The sequence below is a fragment of the Eurosta solidaginis genome, chromosome 1, assembly GCF_040869045.1.
Source record: "Eurosta solidaginis isolate ZX-2024a chromosome 1, ASM4086904v1, whole genome shotgun sequence".
Taxonomy (NCBI): Eukaryota; Metazoa; Arthropoda; class Insecta; order Diptera; family Tephritidae; genus Eurosta; species Eurosta solidaginis.
Window position 1 is genome coordinate 306,947,118 of NC_090319.1, and position 12,837 is coordinate 306,959,954.

The 12,837-nt window shown below is 41.6% G+C and overlaps 2 protein-coding genes across 11 annotated transcripts in view; one reads left to right on the plus strand and one right to left on the minus strand.

The window, feature by feature from the left end:
- The window catches only part of LOC137237609 (uncharacterized), a 530,759-nt gene that overhangs the window by 115,932 nt on the left and 401,990 nt on the right, over positions 1 to 12,837 (plus strand). The gene's annotated exons all lie outside the window — the stretch shown is intronic.
- Positions 1 to 12,837, minus strand: part of kl-5 (male fertility factor kl5) — a 70,184-nt gene that overhangs the window by 27,193 nt on the left and 30,154 nt on the right. For both annotated transcript variants that reach the window (XM_067761434.1, XM_067761433.1), the window contains exons 14-16: positions 11,811 to 11,975; positions 9,650 to 11,749; positions 7,420 to 7,752 (exon numbers count right to left, since the gene is read on the minus strand). In XM_067761434.1, the coding sequence (XP_067617535.1) occupies positions 7,420 to 7,752; positions 9,650 to 11,749; positions 11,811 to 11,975 (2,598 nt within the window). The remainder of the gene's footprint in view (positions 1 to 7,419; positions 7,753 to 9,649; positions 11,750 to 11,810; positions 11,976 to 12,837) is intronic.

Genomic DNA, 12,837 nt, shown 5'->3' on the forward strand with positions numbered 1-12,837 from the left:
AAATTAGAATATATAACATCGGTCCCAGTGAAGACAAGCACTTGTCATTATTTGCGCGAAAGACCAACACAATTCGTTTGTTGAAGTTGGAAACTCAGACAACTGGGACTTATTAGTCTTCCAAGAAAACAAACGAAACGTGACAGTACTCCGTGGGAATTCGAAACGTGCTGTTTCGTGCGCTTATCAACCCGTTGAAGTCCAAGAGGTATGTTTCTTGCAGCCTTATGGTTAAATGCTCAGTAAAGCTTTGAATCAAGCTGCGTCTCAAGCGGAAAGTGCGGCAGGGTGTTCCTGCTGGAGCCTCGCCGCGGGATATTTCTCAATGGAGACTTGTTTTCTAGAGAATTTTTGAAGGTCTAACCTTAGCTAGCCTTAATGCTTCAAAATGAGCTCACCATGATGCATGAAAAAAACTTGCAGAGAGTGTGATTGGCAGATGCGCAGACAGCATGAAGTCAACGGTGGTAAAATCAAGGCTATCTATATAGATAAATCAGTGATTGGTCCTGATCTATAGAACGTCATTTCGACCCAACAAGTAAATGTAAGGCGCGATAACCTCCGAAGAGATTTCAAGCCGAGCTTCGCTTCCAATTTATGTCGCGTTCCTTTTAAAATTTTTCTACATGTTTTATGCCGATTCTGAACGTCATCGGCAAGGCAGAGGCATTTTTACTGAGAAACTTTTCATGGCAGAAATACATTCGGAGTGCTTGTCAAATCACTGCCGAGGGGCGACCCTTCTTAGAAAAACTTTCTTCTAATTGATAAAAACTTTTTCTAAAATTGTGATGTTGCTTTTACCGGTGCGTGAACCCAGGATTTTCGGTGTGGTAGGCGGAGCACGCTACCACCACACCACGGCGGCCGCCCGAACCAACAAGTACCAGTCCCAACATGCTACAAAGAAGGCGTCTAAGCAAATAACGTTTCGGAGCAACATGATGGCAAACATTGAGACAAAACGGAAAATAATGCTGGTGATTTAAATCGACGCTGCAGTACGACTCCGAACTATGAAAAACATACTTAAGCCAGATTTGGTTAAGTGGTAGCTACTTTGGCAGGGAAGCTAACTTGGACATCACGAAGGTTCATTGGCACCACAACGACGACGTTAGCTATAGCTACATAGTTCTGGCAAAGGCTAAACGGTAAAGCTTGAAGTGACTTATGGAAATAACATCGTCCTTTTTGCCAAAATTCAGACTGATCAAGAGTGCATGCGATTTGTTAGTTGAAAGAGTAAAGAAAGAGCAATCACTTTTCACTTTTGGAGATCCATTGTTTAAGCTGTCGTAATATCCCGAGGAAACTAAAAAGCGAGGCAGATGGTCTAAGGAAAAGGTCTAAGGTGGAAACACCTTCTTCAAATGCTCACTAGGGAGGCTAAAATTAGGGTCACCTAAACCACTGTCGCCAAAGTTATGGTATACATACTGAGCCGTCCAGAAATATAGAAACTAATTATCACCTTCATTAAAACTACTTTCAAAAGATAAACGGGATCTGGATGCAAATTCAACAGAAAGCTCTTTAAAAGTGGGTAATATCGAACGCCATGGTGATGCCATGCGTAAGTAAAGCCCATGAGGCTTCACATCAATTGCTCCTAATCGTTCGTTGCCTAAACACTGTATTCCTCAGGATATCACGCAATGGTGGTCGTTAAGAGTTGCTCACGTTGCTTTAATCCATTTCGAAATAATCTCTCATTTCGATATATATTGCTGTATCCGGGGACCCTAGAAGACACTTATTTATAATTTTAGATTTTGTCACGCTTGAGTGAAATGCTTGCAAAAAATACGTTATATTAGTTGCGGAGACTATCATCATAGTCAATCCCCTCTTTCCACTGCATACATTTCCGCTTTGAAGACACTAAAAGCTGAGGAAGACAGTTCGAGCAAGGGTCATAGGATTTTTCTCTTTCGTTAGTTGTTTCGAGTTCATAGATGGCTGGTTTCCTAATGTTGAATTCCTTTAGTCTGTACCCATTGGCACTACGTGTAGAATAACGTTTAACCCTTGATGAGATGGCTGGCTTATTGCATCCAACGTTAAGATATTTCTGTGAAGCAGCTTGCGCCGGCCTAGATACATGTTTTACACTGGCAGGTTCAACATGCTCAAGTCTTTAATCTTCCATCAGCATTGACGTCAGTAACTATTTTAAAGTACTTGGCTTCGGAGGAGACACAAGTCGTTGTTAAAGCAATCATATTCATTGTGAACGGATCTAGGTCAGTTTTGATGGGACTTCCTCTAGTCCGTCATATCCTGCTTATTGCGCAACGTCGCAACATCGCGTTTTCTATGAGTTCACTAACTGTCGACGTAAGCTTACTCATCAGTAGCTTTAGGCCGTTAGCTTTTTCGGGTACTCTCTTAAAGCTTCTGAACTTTCATAAACAGCCAATATATAAGGAAGCGAAAAACTAGGTTGTTTTTAAAGAAGCGCTTCTGGAGCCATTTTACATATGCAAATTTGGCGCTGAAGATAACGATGACGACTTTGTTCCTAAGCATACACAGTGCATGCTCATCCTTAAGTATTTTGAGACTTGTCCTGAAAGTGTTTACCTCTGTTCAGTTGCTGGTGATTTTGGTAGATTGCTCGTTGTTTTTTCCCTTATACAACAAAGTTTTGAAAGGCTTCCTGAACGACATTGTCCTGTAAAAGAAAATGATTTCTCTATTCCCAATGAAAGGACAAGCGAAGAAGTACTCAAACCTTTAAGATGGTTAAGCACCAATCTAAGAAAGAAGAATATTTTTTTAGGATTTCGGTCTCGAGAATAAACAAAGTAACGTCAAACTTTGTTTTATCATTTATAGGCATTACTTACTTACTTAATTGACGCTTAACCGTTTAAACGGTTATGGCCATCCAACACAGCGCGCCAGTCGCTTTTCCTTTTTATCAACTGGCGCCACTGGCATTTAAACCATTTTCCACTTAGTTCCTCCAGCAGAGTAGGGGCCGCCTTCTTCCTATGCTTTCACAGGCGGGTTCAGATAAAAATATTTCTTAGCCGGAGCGTGATCTTTCAGATGCCCGTAAATCTTTCGAAGAACTTGTGTGTCGAACACTCCCAGACCCGCTTCATCTGACTTTGCCACGGTCCATGCATCTGCACCATATAGCAGGACGGGTACGATAAGTGACTTGTAGAGCATAATTAAAGGGTTATCCTGTTTGAAACCTCGTTTAGTTTCGAATAGTTCGGAGAGGTTCTTCCCAATTCTGACTGAGCTGATAGAGTTGCTCAACGTCATTTTGCACTGCCGTATACGTTTTGCGGGGACACCAATGCGGGGAGATAACAAAATAAACGAGCAAATAGCTCAGAGGTCACATAAAATCACAAACGTAAATTAGCGAATGTACTTAATGACACCATGTTGTCTAAGTCGAAGATCGTTAAGGCTGCGATGGACTAATTTAGTGCATAGCCTTTATAAAGGTGTGTTCGTCTGTACTTCTAACTGTATCACATTACATTGCATTGGAAACTTTTAATTAAAATGCAGCACTCTGACTTTGGTACACATAGATTTTTCGTTGTGCAACGTGAAGATGTAACTTTCGTAAGAGCCAACATTATAAGTTGGTAGTTGTGTGTGTGTGGGTGTGTGTGTGGGTGTGTGTGTTTGCTGCAAAGTAGCATCCAAAGTGTAGGTGCTAACAATCAAGGACAAAACAACAGTAAACATAGATAACAATTCGATACTTAATAAACTGAAACACGACTTGATAAGAGTGCAGGTGCAAATAGGATTTACGGAAAGTTTGTGCGACTACAACAACACTTAAAATTTCCAGTTTCTACATAACAAAATATGAATGCGCAAGTTCGCCATCAAGATATATTTTGCTTTAAAAGTAAAAATAAGTTTTGGCAGCCTTCTTACACGGATACTCAGTTGAAAACTGTCGGCTCATACACAGCTTTCAAGAAAAAATCTTAGAATAGGAGAGAAGGGGTTTATGCACTGCGAAGTGTAAATCTATTGTGCCCCTTCTCTTTCCATTAATTCGTCGATTCCGAGACCCTCAGAAAATCGAGTATAGCACACGCTTTCATGGAATGTATGGGCTTATCTTCAAGCTTGAATAAGCCAAATATTTTTTGTCTTCTCGCAATGGTATCGCAGTCGCAAAGGATGTGCTGTGCAGTCTGTTGTTGTTGTTGTATTAATGATAAAGACACTCCCCGAAGGTTTTGGGGAGTGTTATCGATGTTGATGGTCCTTTGCCGGATACAGATCCGGTGCGTTCCAGTAACAAAGCACCATTAAGGTACTAACCCGACTATCTGGGGAACGATTTATATGACCACATTAAACCTTCTATGCCATCCCGCCCTCCCCATTCCCTGGTTCCCCGAGGAACTTGGGGCCGCCAGAGCATCGGCTGTTAATGAGCCATGTCGCCATGGGTAGGTGAGGTTGACAATTGGGTTGGAGAAGCTATATGTTGCGCTGGCAACCCCTTGAGAGGGTTGCGCTACACAACCCTTTGAATCAGTTTGGTACTTTAGCGCCTCTTACGATAGGCATACCTGCCGCGGGTATATTCTAAGCCCCCTAACCCGCTGCAGTCTCTTCCGCGTTGTAGCAAAACCGACAAATGCTGCTGACACAAATACTCAGCATGTACAAGTGACTTTTGAGTCTGCAGCGAACTGTAAGTATCCTCGTTAACATTCTTAATTAACATTTGAAGAGATTTAAATTAGTGCTGTATCTGTTTAGCAATATCTTTGCCTGTCGCAGCCCCCTAATTTAATTCTAGTGCTGATTCGTCAGATATATATCTTCCTTCCTAAGTGCATTCTTTATTGTGTGAGTTTCAATTGCTATAAAGTGTTCAGGTCCCATGTATCTTTCAGTAATTACCTTCCTGGCTGGGTTGTCTGCCTTCTCATTGCTCTCAACCCCTCTGGGACCTGTAATTCAGGCCAGACTGATGATGTTTCTGGCTGCTAGGCAATTCAGTTTCACCGCCCTGTGAAGGAATAGTGAGTTTTCTGTCCAAGATATTGCCTTGAGAGCCGCCTGAATATAGCTAAGTATCGCGATGCTCTCGTTTGAGTATACACGTTGCAGATTTATTTCTGCACACAAATTTATGGCGTATACATCCGTCTGAAAAACTCTAGGTACGAGAGCTGGTGTCCTCCACTATCTGCGTGCCATACAAATGTATGGTCCCTGTGGACACCCCTAACTTTAGAGTGCGACACTTTTGAAGCCTTATCTTCCAACTCTATTTGAAACTTCTTTTAAAATTTTAATATGATGGCAATGCCGTCTTTTGGATATTGGATGAGTTAGAGTCGCCCCGCCAGGCTATCCATGTTTTGGGACTGAAATAATTTGTCTCTGTAGCAAGCTTCTTTAGCTACATTTGGTATTCTTCTTCTACTCAGATCGAGCAGCGCCTCCATCGCCGAAGATTGGCACGTGCGCGTTGTTCCGGTGACGCAACCTCGTGCCAAACTTTGGAGGGAATTCTGCGATGTAACTAAATTTGACAACCGCTCCATACACTATTATGGCTCTGGCTATCGTGGGACATATCCTTCGTAGTATTCTAGGACCTCATCCCCAGGGCTTGCTTGCAATGCGTCTGCACATAATTAGTACTGTTGCATCCTTCGTTTTTACTTTGCCTACATGTTTCCTCCATAGTAACTCGGAGTTTAAAGTGAGCCTGAGATGCTTGACTCCAGGAATAATCATTGAAAAGACTGAATCACTTACCGTTGAAATGAAGCATACAACATATCGAAAAGGTTTATAAGCTAGATTAATGCAACGAGCTTCTGGATATTTTAAACTAGGAAAATTAGAAAAGTTTGGTGTCTTCCAAATGCAGGAAAGAAAGCGCCGATGCCCTTGTTATTTGCTGCCGTAGCCAAATGCTTCTCTCTCTGTAGGCTACTAGCCGACCTTGTTTTGTTTCTGTGCCTAAGAAGCTCGAAATAATTGGTGAGCTCCGTTAGCTCACTAATCAAACAAAACTTGCCAAGTTCAACAAAAAGGTGCAAACCATGATAACTTGTCATTAGTTTTCTTTGCACATGATCGGCTATTTACATATAAGCGTCTTTACTGGTCTCTCTCAGCTGGCTCTGGGACCGTTTGGGTATGCAGAACTTTTCAAGTTCTATGCTGAAACTGAAATAACACCTTAATTATTCAGCCCATTTCGGGAACGTTTTGCTTTGACCTCTTGAAACTTTCTGCGATGAACTTGGAGTCGCCAGAGCCTCGACTGCTGAATAAACAGCATTCGGCACATGTGAATGAGGTTGAGAACTGGGATGGCGAAGCGATGTGCATCGCGCTGATAATAATTTGGAAGGGTTGCACTACACAGCCATTTGAAGCTCTGCGGGTTTCGTTTCTTCCTTGTTAATCTCTACGTTCAAGTCTTGCAGTAGTTTTTACAGTGCAGGGTGTAGATTCCCAGTTATACACTTCGCTAATCTTGACGTTAGTAAGGAAATCGGGGTGACTATTATTAGAGCATGCGATTGGTTTTCCTGTAAGTGCGTTATCAGCAGAAATGGGTTTATGCTTAACCAGGATTTGTTAGGCGGGTTTTGCTGGCCTTCTATTTGATCCTGGATCAACCAAAAGCTTCGGCAAAATCCACCTCATAAATGGCAATAATCCAGGGGTTCCTCAAGACTCCTCGGGTCAACGAGGCAAACAATAGGTAAACAATGTTTCAGTTATACAGAATTTGTAGAAGTAAGTGATATTCATACAAGGAATGGTGACCTCAGCTAATCTCAAGGTGGAATAAAGGCTGAAACTGCAGATTAACTGATCTAATTGGGACCAATAGAGACTCTTCACACCAACATATCTACCTTTTCGACAACAATGTAATTGTTATCATATAGAAATCCGAGACCCGAGGGTCTGCTTAACAATTTAGACATCACTCCAGTCCAATAACGAGGTTACAGGATACAAAGTGTACCAACGGGCCTATCGCTACAAGTGAGTCCAGCTTATGGTTTCTCTAAACTTAACAGTTTCCAGTTGATGAAATCATTCTGATTTATTAAATGGTACGAGAGAAGGGCCAAATACTTCCCAATTACAAATGAAATAAACCTCATTCCTATCCTTACAAACCTCTACACTTATTACGTTTTCTTTTTTGAACAGAGTATACACCAATCGCACTGCGAAACCGTTTGAATCGTTTGAAGGCCGCCAGTCTATTGCTCTGTGCCGATAGGTGACTAAGTTTATTACAAAGTTTTTGGCAAATTACCGTTACGAGTAGCAAAGATAGGAAATTATTTGTACACGACAGTAGTATTGGAGTTAACTAAAGATAATTAGAATGACACAATCATACATTCTTGTACATACATACATACTTACCCGCAATGAACCAGCAACTACCAACACCGATTTGATGGCACGCAAACCCCAATCATAATGATCCTGTTTGGACAACAACTCTTTGCACAAAGTATAGAGTGTAATGAATTTTTGTGCGAGCGGACGCGCTTCCTGAAATCCTTCAGCAACCATCATAATTTCACTGATGAGCGCAAAATCGGGCACAACCATAGCACAAGGGCGATAAAGAGCTTTGAGATTTTCGGGTAATTCTGCGCGTCCTGCATAACCGGGATTCATAGTGATAAACATGCCAACTGTGGGACGAAGCGATATGATTTCACCCAAGAAATTGAACATAACTTTTTTGGCCTGCGAAAGAGAAATAAGTGAATAAAGTAAGTAAGATTAAGACACCATTCGGCAGTGCTGATTGAAGTCAACTTTTTAATCATTTTGTGTAGATTACAGAGATCGGGAAGATTGTTATGGACCTCTGTGCAAGCTAGTAAGAAGAGTCTGACGCTTTCCAGGAGGTAGCTGAAGGAATTCGAATGTGCCTCACTGCTGGAATTTCACAGTATATAACGAACACCACGATTATTGAATGCTGGACAGATGTCTGCGCTTTTATTCGGAAAGCCTACCTTTGCTGATGACGTCATTCTCTCAACCGTACACGCATGAAATGAGTTTGCGTAGTACAGCCTATAGCTTTTTAAAGATAATCCACTTTCAGTGTGTTGATCGGAGCTCGGAGCCTTGTTTTGATCCGCAAAGTTAGTTAAGTGCGAAAAGATTTTACTCTTATAATCCAAGTCAGGGTTTCGGTAGAAATTTTAATGACTTCAGGGAAGGAGGTCACACGCTAGCCAATAAGCAGTCAGACTCAGTAAAAGATAATTAAAATTAACCAAACACTCTGGATAAAGAAACGTCTATGGTGGAAATGTAGGCGCTTAAATTAGGCTTTGGGAAGATGCGTACATTGTCTATAATCCACAAGACGGAAATATAGTACCGATTTAAACAACTGGATGGATAAGATTATGATTCACCATTGCTATTGTGGACGGGAAAGGCGGTTAAGCAGCTCAGGGTATCAACCTTCACGACCCCAGCGGCCCCTCTTATTGCTCCTGTTGCGGATATAAAAGACCGCCCTACACTCGTAGAACTGAACAAGAACATCCTGATGGCAACTTGCTTAAAAAGTCCTATTCAGTCTGTGTGCCCAGCATTTAGGCGACACTTTTCGATATCTCACTCCAAAAGAATCCAGAAGGAGCATCAACGGGCGAACGTTTGTACACCAGAGTCTATATCCACAGTCCACAGCCGCCTTCACGAAGAGCTCTCCTTAGGAATAAGGCTAGATCATATCTATTATTTTGTGGACTAGCGAAAAAGGACACTGAACAGACCGTGGTAAAATATTGAATATAAATTGTGCCTAATTGTGGTGCGTAGCAGTGCTGACATGGATGTTGTGCATGCTAGAGGGTGTTCTTCTTCTTCCATTTGATGCGATAGGAGACTCCGCATATAGCCGGATATTGATCCGGTGCATTTTGGAAAATATCGCAATTAAGGTATTAGCCCGACCATCGCGAGAACGAATTGAGGTGATCACATTAAAACTTCAAGGTCATTAAACCCCCCCCTTAAATGAGAAAATTAGTATCGCTAGAACCTTGCTTGCTCAATAACTAGGGTTCGGCACGGGTAGGTGAGGTTGATAATTGATTTGAAGAAGCTACAAATTGCACCGGCAACCCTCTGAGAAAGATGCGCTATACATCCCCTTGAATACCAGCAGGGTCACTGAGAATGATATAGATATAAAGTGGGGGAAGGGATTTAGACAAAGGCTTGAACCAATGAAAACACTTGGAACGGTTCTGACTGCTTGGCTGTTTGGCGTCGTGGCGAATTATCATCTGACTTGAGTATATGGTGAGCATATGCGAAAGCCATGCGAGTCTCAACTGCACGGGCGAGGAGGAGTAAAATTGTTGAAGGCTTCCATTGAGATAACCTCCTTTGGAATTAGTGAAAAAGAATCACGTCCACCCTTTCGAAGAGCTAGGCTCGGTTGATACCTATAATATTTTAAGCAACACCAAGTGTTCCTTTTAACTTTCTCCGGTTTACAAAACCGTTTTAAGATTTCATAGCTCAAGAAGGGCTTCTGCTTTTAGTTATCTCAGGGACTCATTTACTTTTAACAAAACAGAATAAATCATCGTCATGTCTTAATCAAACTCACCTTAATTGCATCTTGTATGCATTTCACTTGCACCGCCACCACGGAAAGTACCTCCACCGAAATGCGATTAAACTCATCAAAACAACCCCAAGCGCCAGTTTGTGCTAGCCCTTTGTGTATATTACCACACGATTTATAATCCATTTGTTCCGAGCAATTGAAAACGTACACCATCATACCCAATGCTCGTCCAAGATCTTTAGTAGTTTCCGTTTTCCCCGTACCTGCTGGTCCAGCCGGAGCGCCACCCATAACCAAATGCAGCGACTGCGTCAAAGTAATATAACAACGATCCGTTAGTGGAGTGATCACCAAACGCGGCGTATTACCCAAATATTCGTAATCGTATTTAAATTGCGCATCGCAAATGTTCGCAAAACAATCGTCAAATTTTAAATCCCAACGATGACGTAATTGACTCTGCCATTGAAAAGCGGTAGCCATTTCGACTTTGGCTGCTATAATTTTTGCTACGACATCACGACTATGCACATCGATCGTACACACGGTCATGATCTTTTGACGATCGGCAGGCGTTAGATCGGTTAGCAGAATATTGATTAAATTATTTAGCTGAGTAATTTGTTTCTTATTATAATCTTTGATTGCATTCTCATAACGTTGTTGTACCTTAGCGAATGCATCATTTGTTTCGGTTGTCCACCAGATTTGTGTTGTGACGAGCGCAGGTTGTGCGGGCCATTCAAAAATCCAAACATGACGCGCCTTCTCTTCGTATGCAATGACAGCGCGTCGGAAATGATCGCGTAACGTATCACGCATTTTGTCGGTCACACGATTAAGCCAAACCTCAACTTTGCCGCTGCAGTCGCAATTATCAAGAAATGGCACAAACTCTTCATGCTCTTTGGCGATCATGCCAGTAGCAAGCTTGGTGCCAGCGATCAAATTTAAACGCCCCATAGAATCGTAAAGTTTTGTGAGATGACGACAAACCATTTTTGGATTATTACCATTCGAGAGTATGTCCAATAAATCGGCTGAGGAAACAAAATAGAAACGTGGATATGCCAAACGCTTCGTTTCCAAATAATCATTGAGGGCTTTTTCACACAGCGTCAGCTGTTTGAGCAACGCTTCGAGCGTATCGTAAAGCTTACTGCCCGGCCTGTTGGTGGCGCGCACAACATTGCGATCTGCATTCATTTGATTTAAGAGTGCTTTGAATTCGCGATCGATATTATCAAAGCGCTTCGAGTCTTCAGGCAATTGCGAGCGTATATCTTCAGAACCAATGAATATACTTTCCAAATATTGCCACTTGCGTTGCACCTCAAACCATGAACCGATTATTTGATCTGCATTGGAAAGCTTTTGCTGCCAGGACGTAACCTCCTGTTGAAAGTAGCCCACATACTTAGATGATGCCATATTTTGTAATTGCACTTGATTTTCCTCTAAAGTTTCAATCATTTCCTCAGATGCCTTGAGCAACTTGAGTCCTGTACGTTCGTGTATTTCATTCTGGAACTCCATATGTGCCCATGTATTTGCAAGATCACGTAACATCTTCTCCATTGCTTGCTCTTTCACTGATTTATCTACAATACCTTTAACTTCTTCCTCATATTCGTGCAAATTCAAATCGATGAGATCTTTCAGTGTTGTCGAATCATCCATGCTGAATTTCACACCCGTCTTTGACATCAACTCAACCCAATGACGATCACGTATTGCAGGATTTTGTAACTCAGTTACAGCGCGTAATGATGTCATAAGATTTTTCAATTGATTCTCTGTATGTATGTATGGATCCCAGCTACGCATTTCTTTGCCTAAACCACGCAGTTCTTTGCCAAACTTCTTACATTCTTGATCCATTGATTCAATATCGATTTTCTTCCAAGGCGTCTTCTTCCATTCATCTATTGTTGTTTGTATTGTTATTGCAAAGTCCCACATCACCTTCAGCAGCTGTAATTCACTGCGACATTTCTCAATTTTACTTGAGTCTGGACCTTGTAGTTCAAAGAGCACAGCAGATTCAGCTAGCGATCTCTGACGTTCTTCCAAAGCGGCTATCTCCATATCAGCTTCATCGATTAGATCGTAAGGATTTGCGCATGGCACGCTGAAGAACTGTAAGAGTGGATGAAGTAAATGAAATTAAGTTATTGTGGAACGAGCGTTCGTGTATTACCTTTTTGCGTAGAAATCTCTTACGATATTGACTAGCCATTGTGTCACAGAGTATAATACGCTTCTCGATGAGATCCACTTGATATGACTGTATGGGCGTAATTGTTTGCTTAACAGCAGCGGCATTTTTCTTTACTTTCATCCATTTGTCGGGCAGTTCATTGAGCTAAAATAATTAAAGATGAGGGTTGCAAATTTTCAGAAAAGGGGGGTATGCGCATGTTTATTTGCTCAGTTGAAGGGAATGGAGTTGTATCGCATATTCTGAAGACCATTTTGGAACTACCTTCGTAAACATTTCGGGATGACATGAGAAATACTTCGAAATTAGTTTCAAGATTATTTCGAAACTATTTTCATGCAGTTTTCAGCATCACCTCTCCATTATTTGTGGAATAATATAATTTCGCAACAATTTCAGAAATAATTCAGAACAATTTCAGGATCACTTCGGGATTATTTCAGGCATTCTTTTAGGGAACCTTGGGACCGGTTTGGAAAAACTTCAGGATCACTTCGGGATTATTATTATTATTGCTATTACTATTATTATTATTATTATTATTATTAGACCTGGAAGCATTGCGATTGTGTAGATTTATTGTGCCTGACCATTCAGCCAAATTTTGTATGTGAAGGCTTTTGATGTATCTAAGTACCTCTTCAGGCTTCTTAATCCATATCTCATGGGGATTAAGATGGGAGAGTATCTGCCTTGCCAGAGCGGTGCATTCGCAGAGAACGTGAACCGGCGTTTCATCCTACAGCTCACAGAAACGACGAATTTGAGTATCGGATAGATTTAACTTACTTAGGTGATATCGGAGACCACAGTGCCCCGTACGGTATCCAGTGAGAGTTCTTAGGTCCTCCCTGCTCAGATTAATAAATTTGGCTGCTACTTTCGTTGCCGGAAGTATAAACAGTTTGGCCTATCTTTGCTCTGGACAGTAAATCCAGTGACGTCTGAATTGTTTTGTTTCCCAGTTACTTATGGTTTCCCTGTTCCCATGTTCATTACCTACATG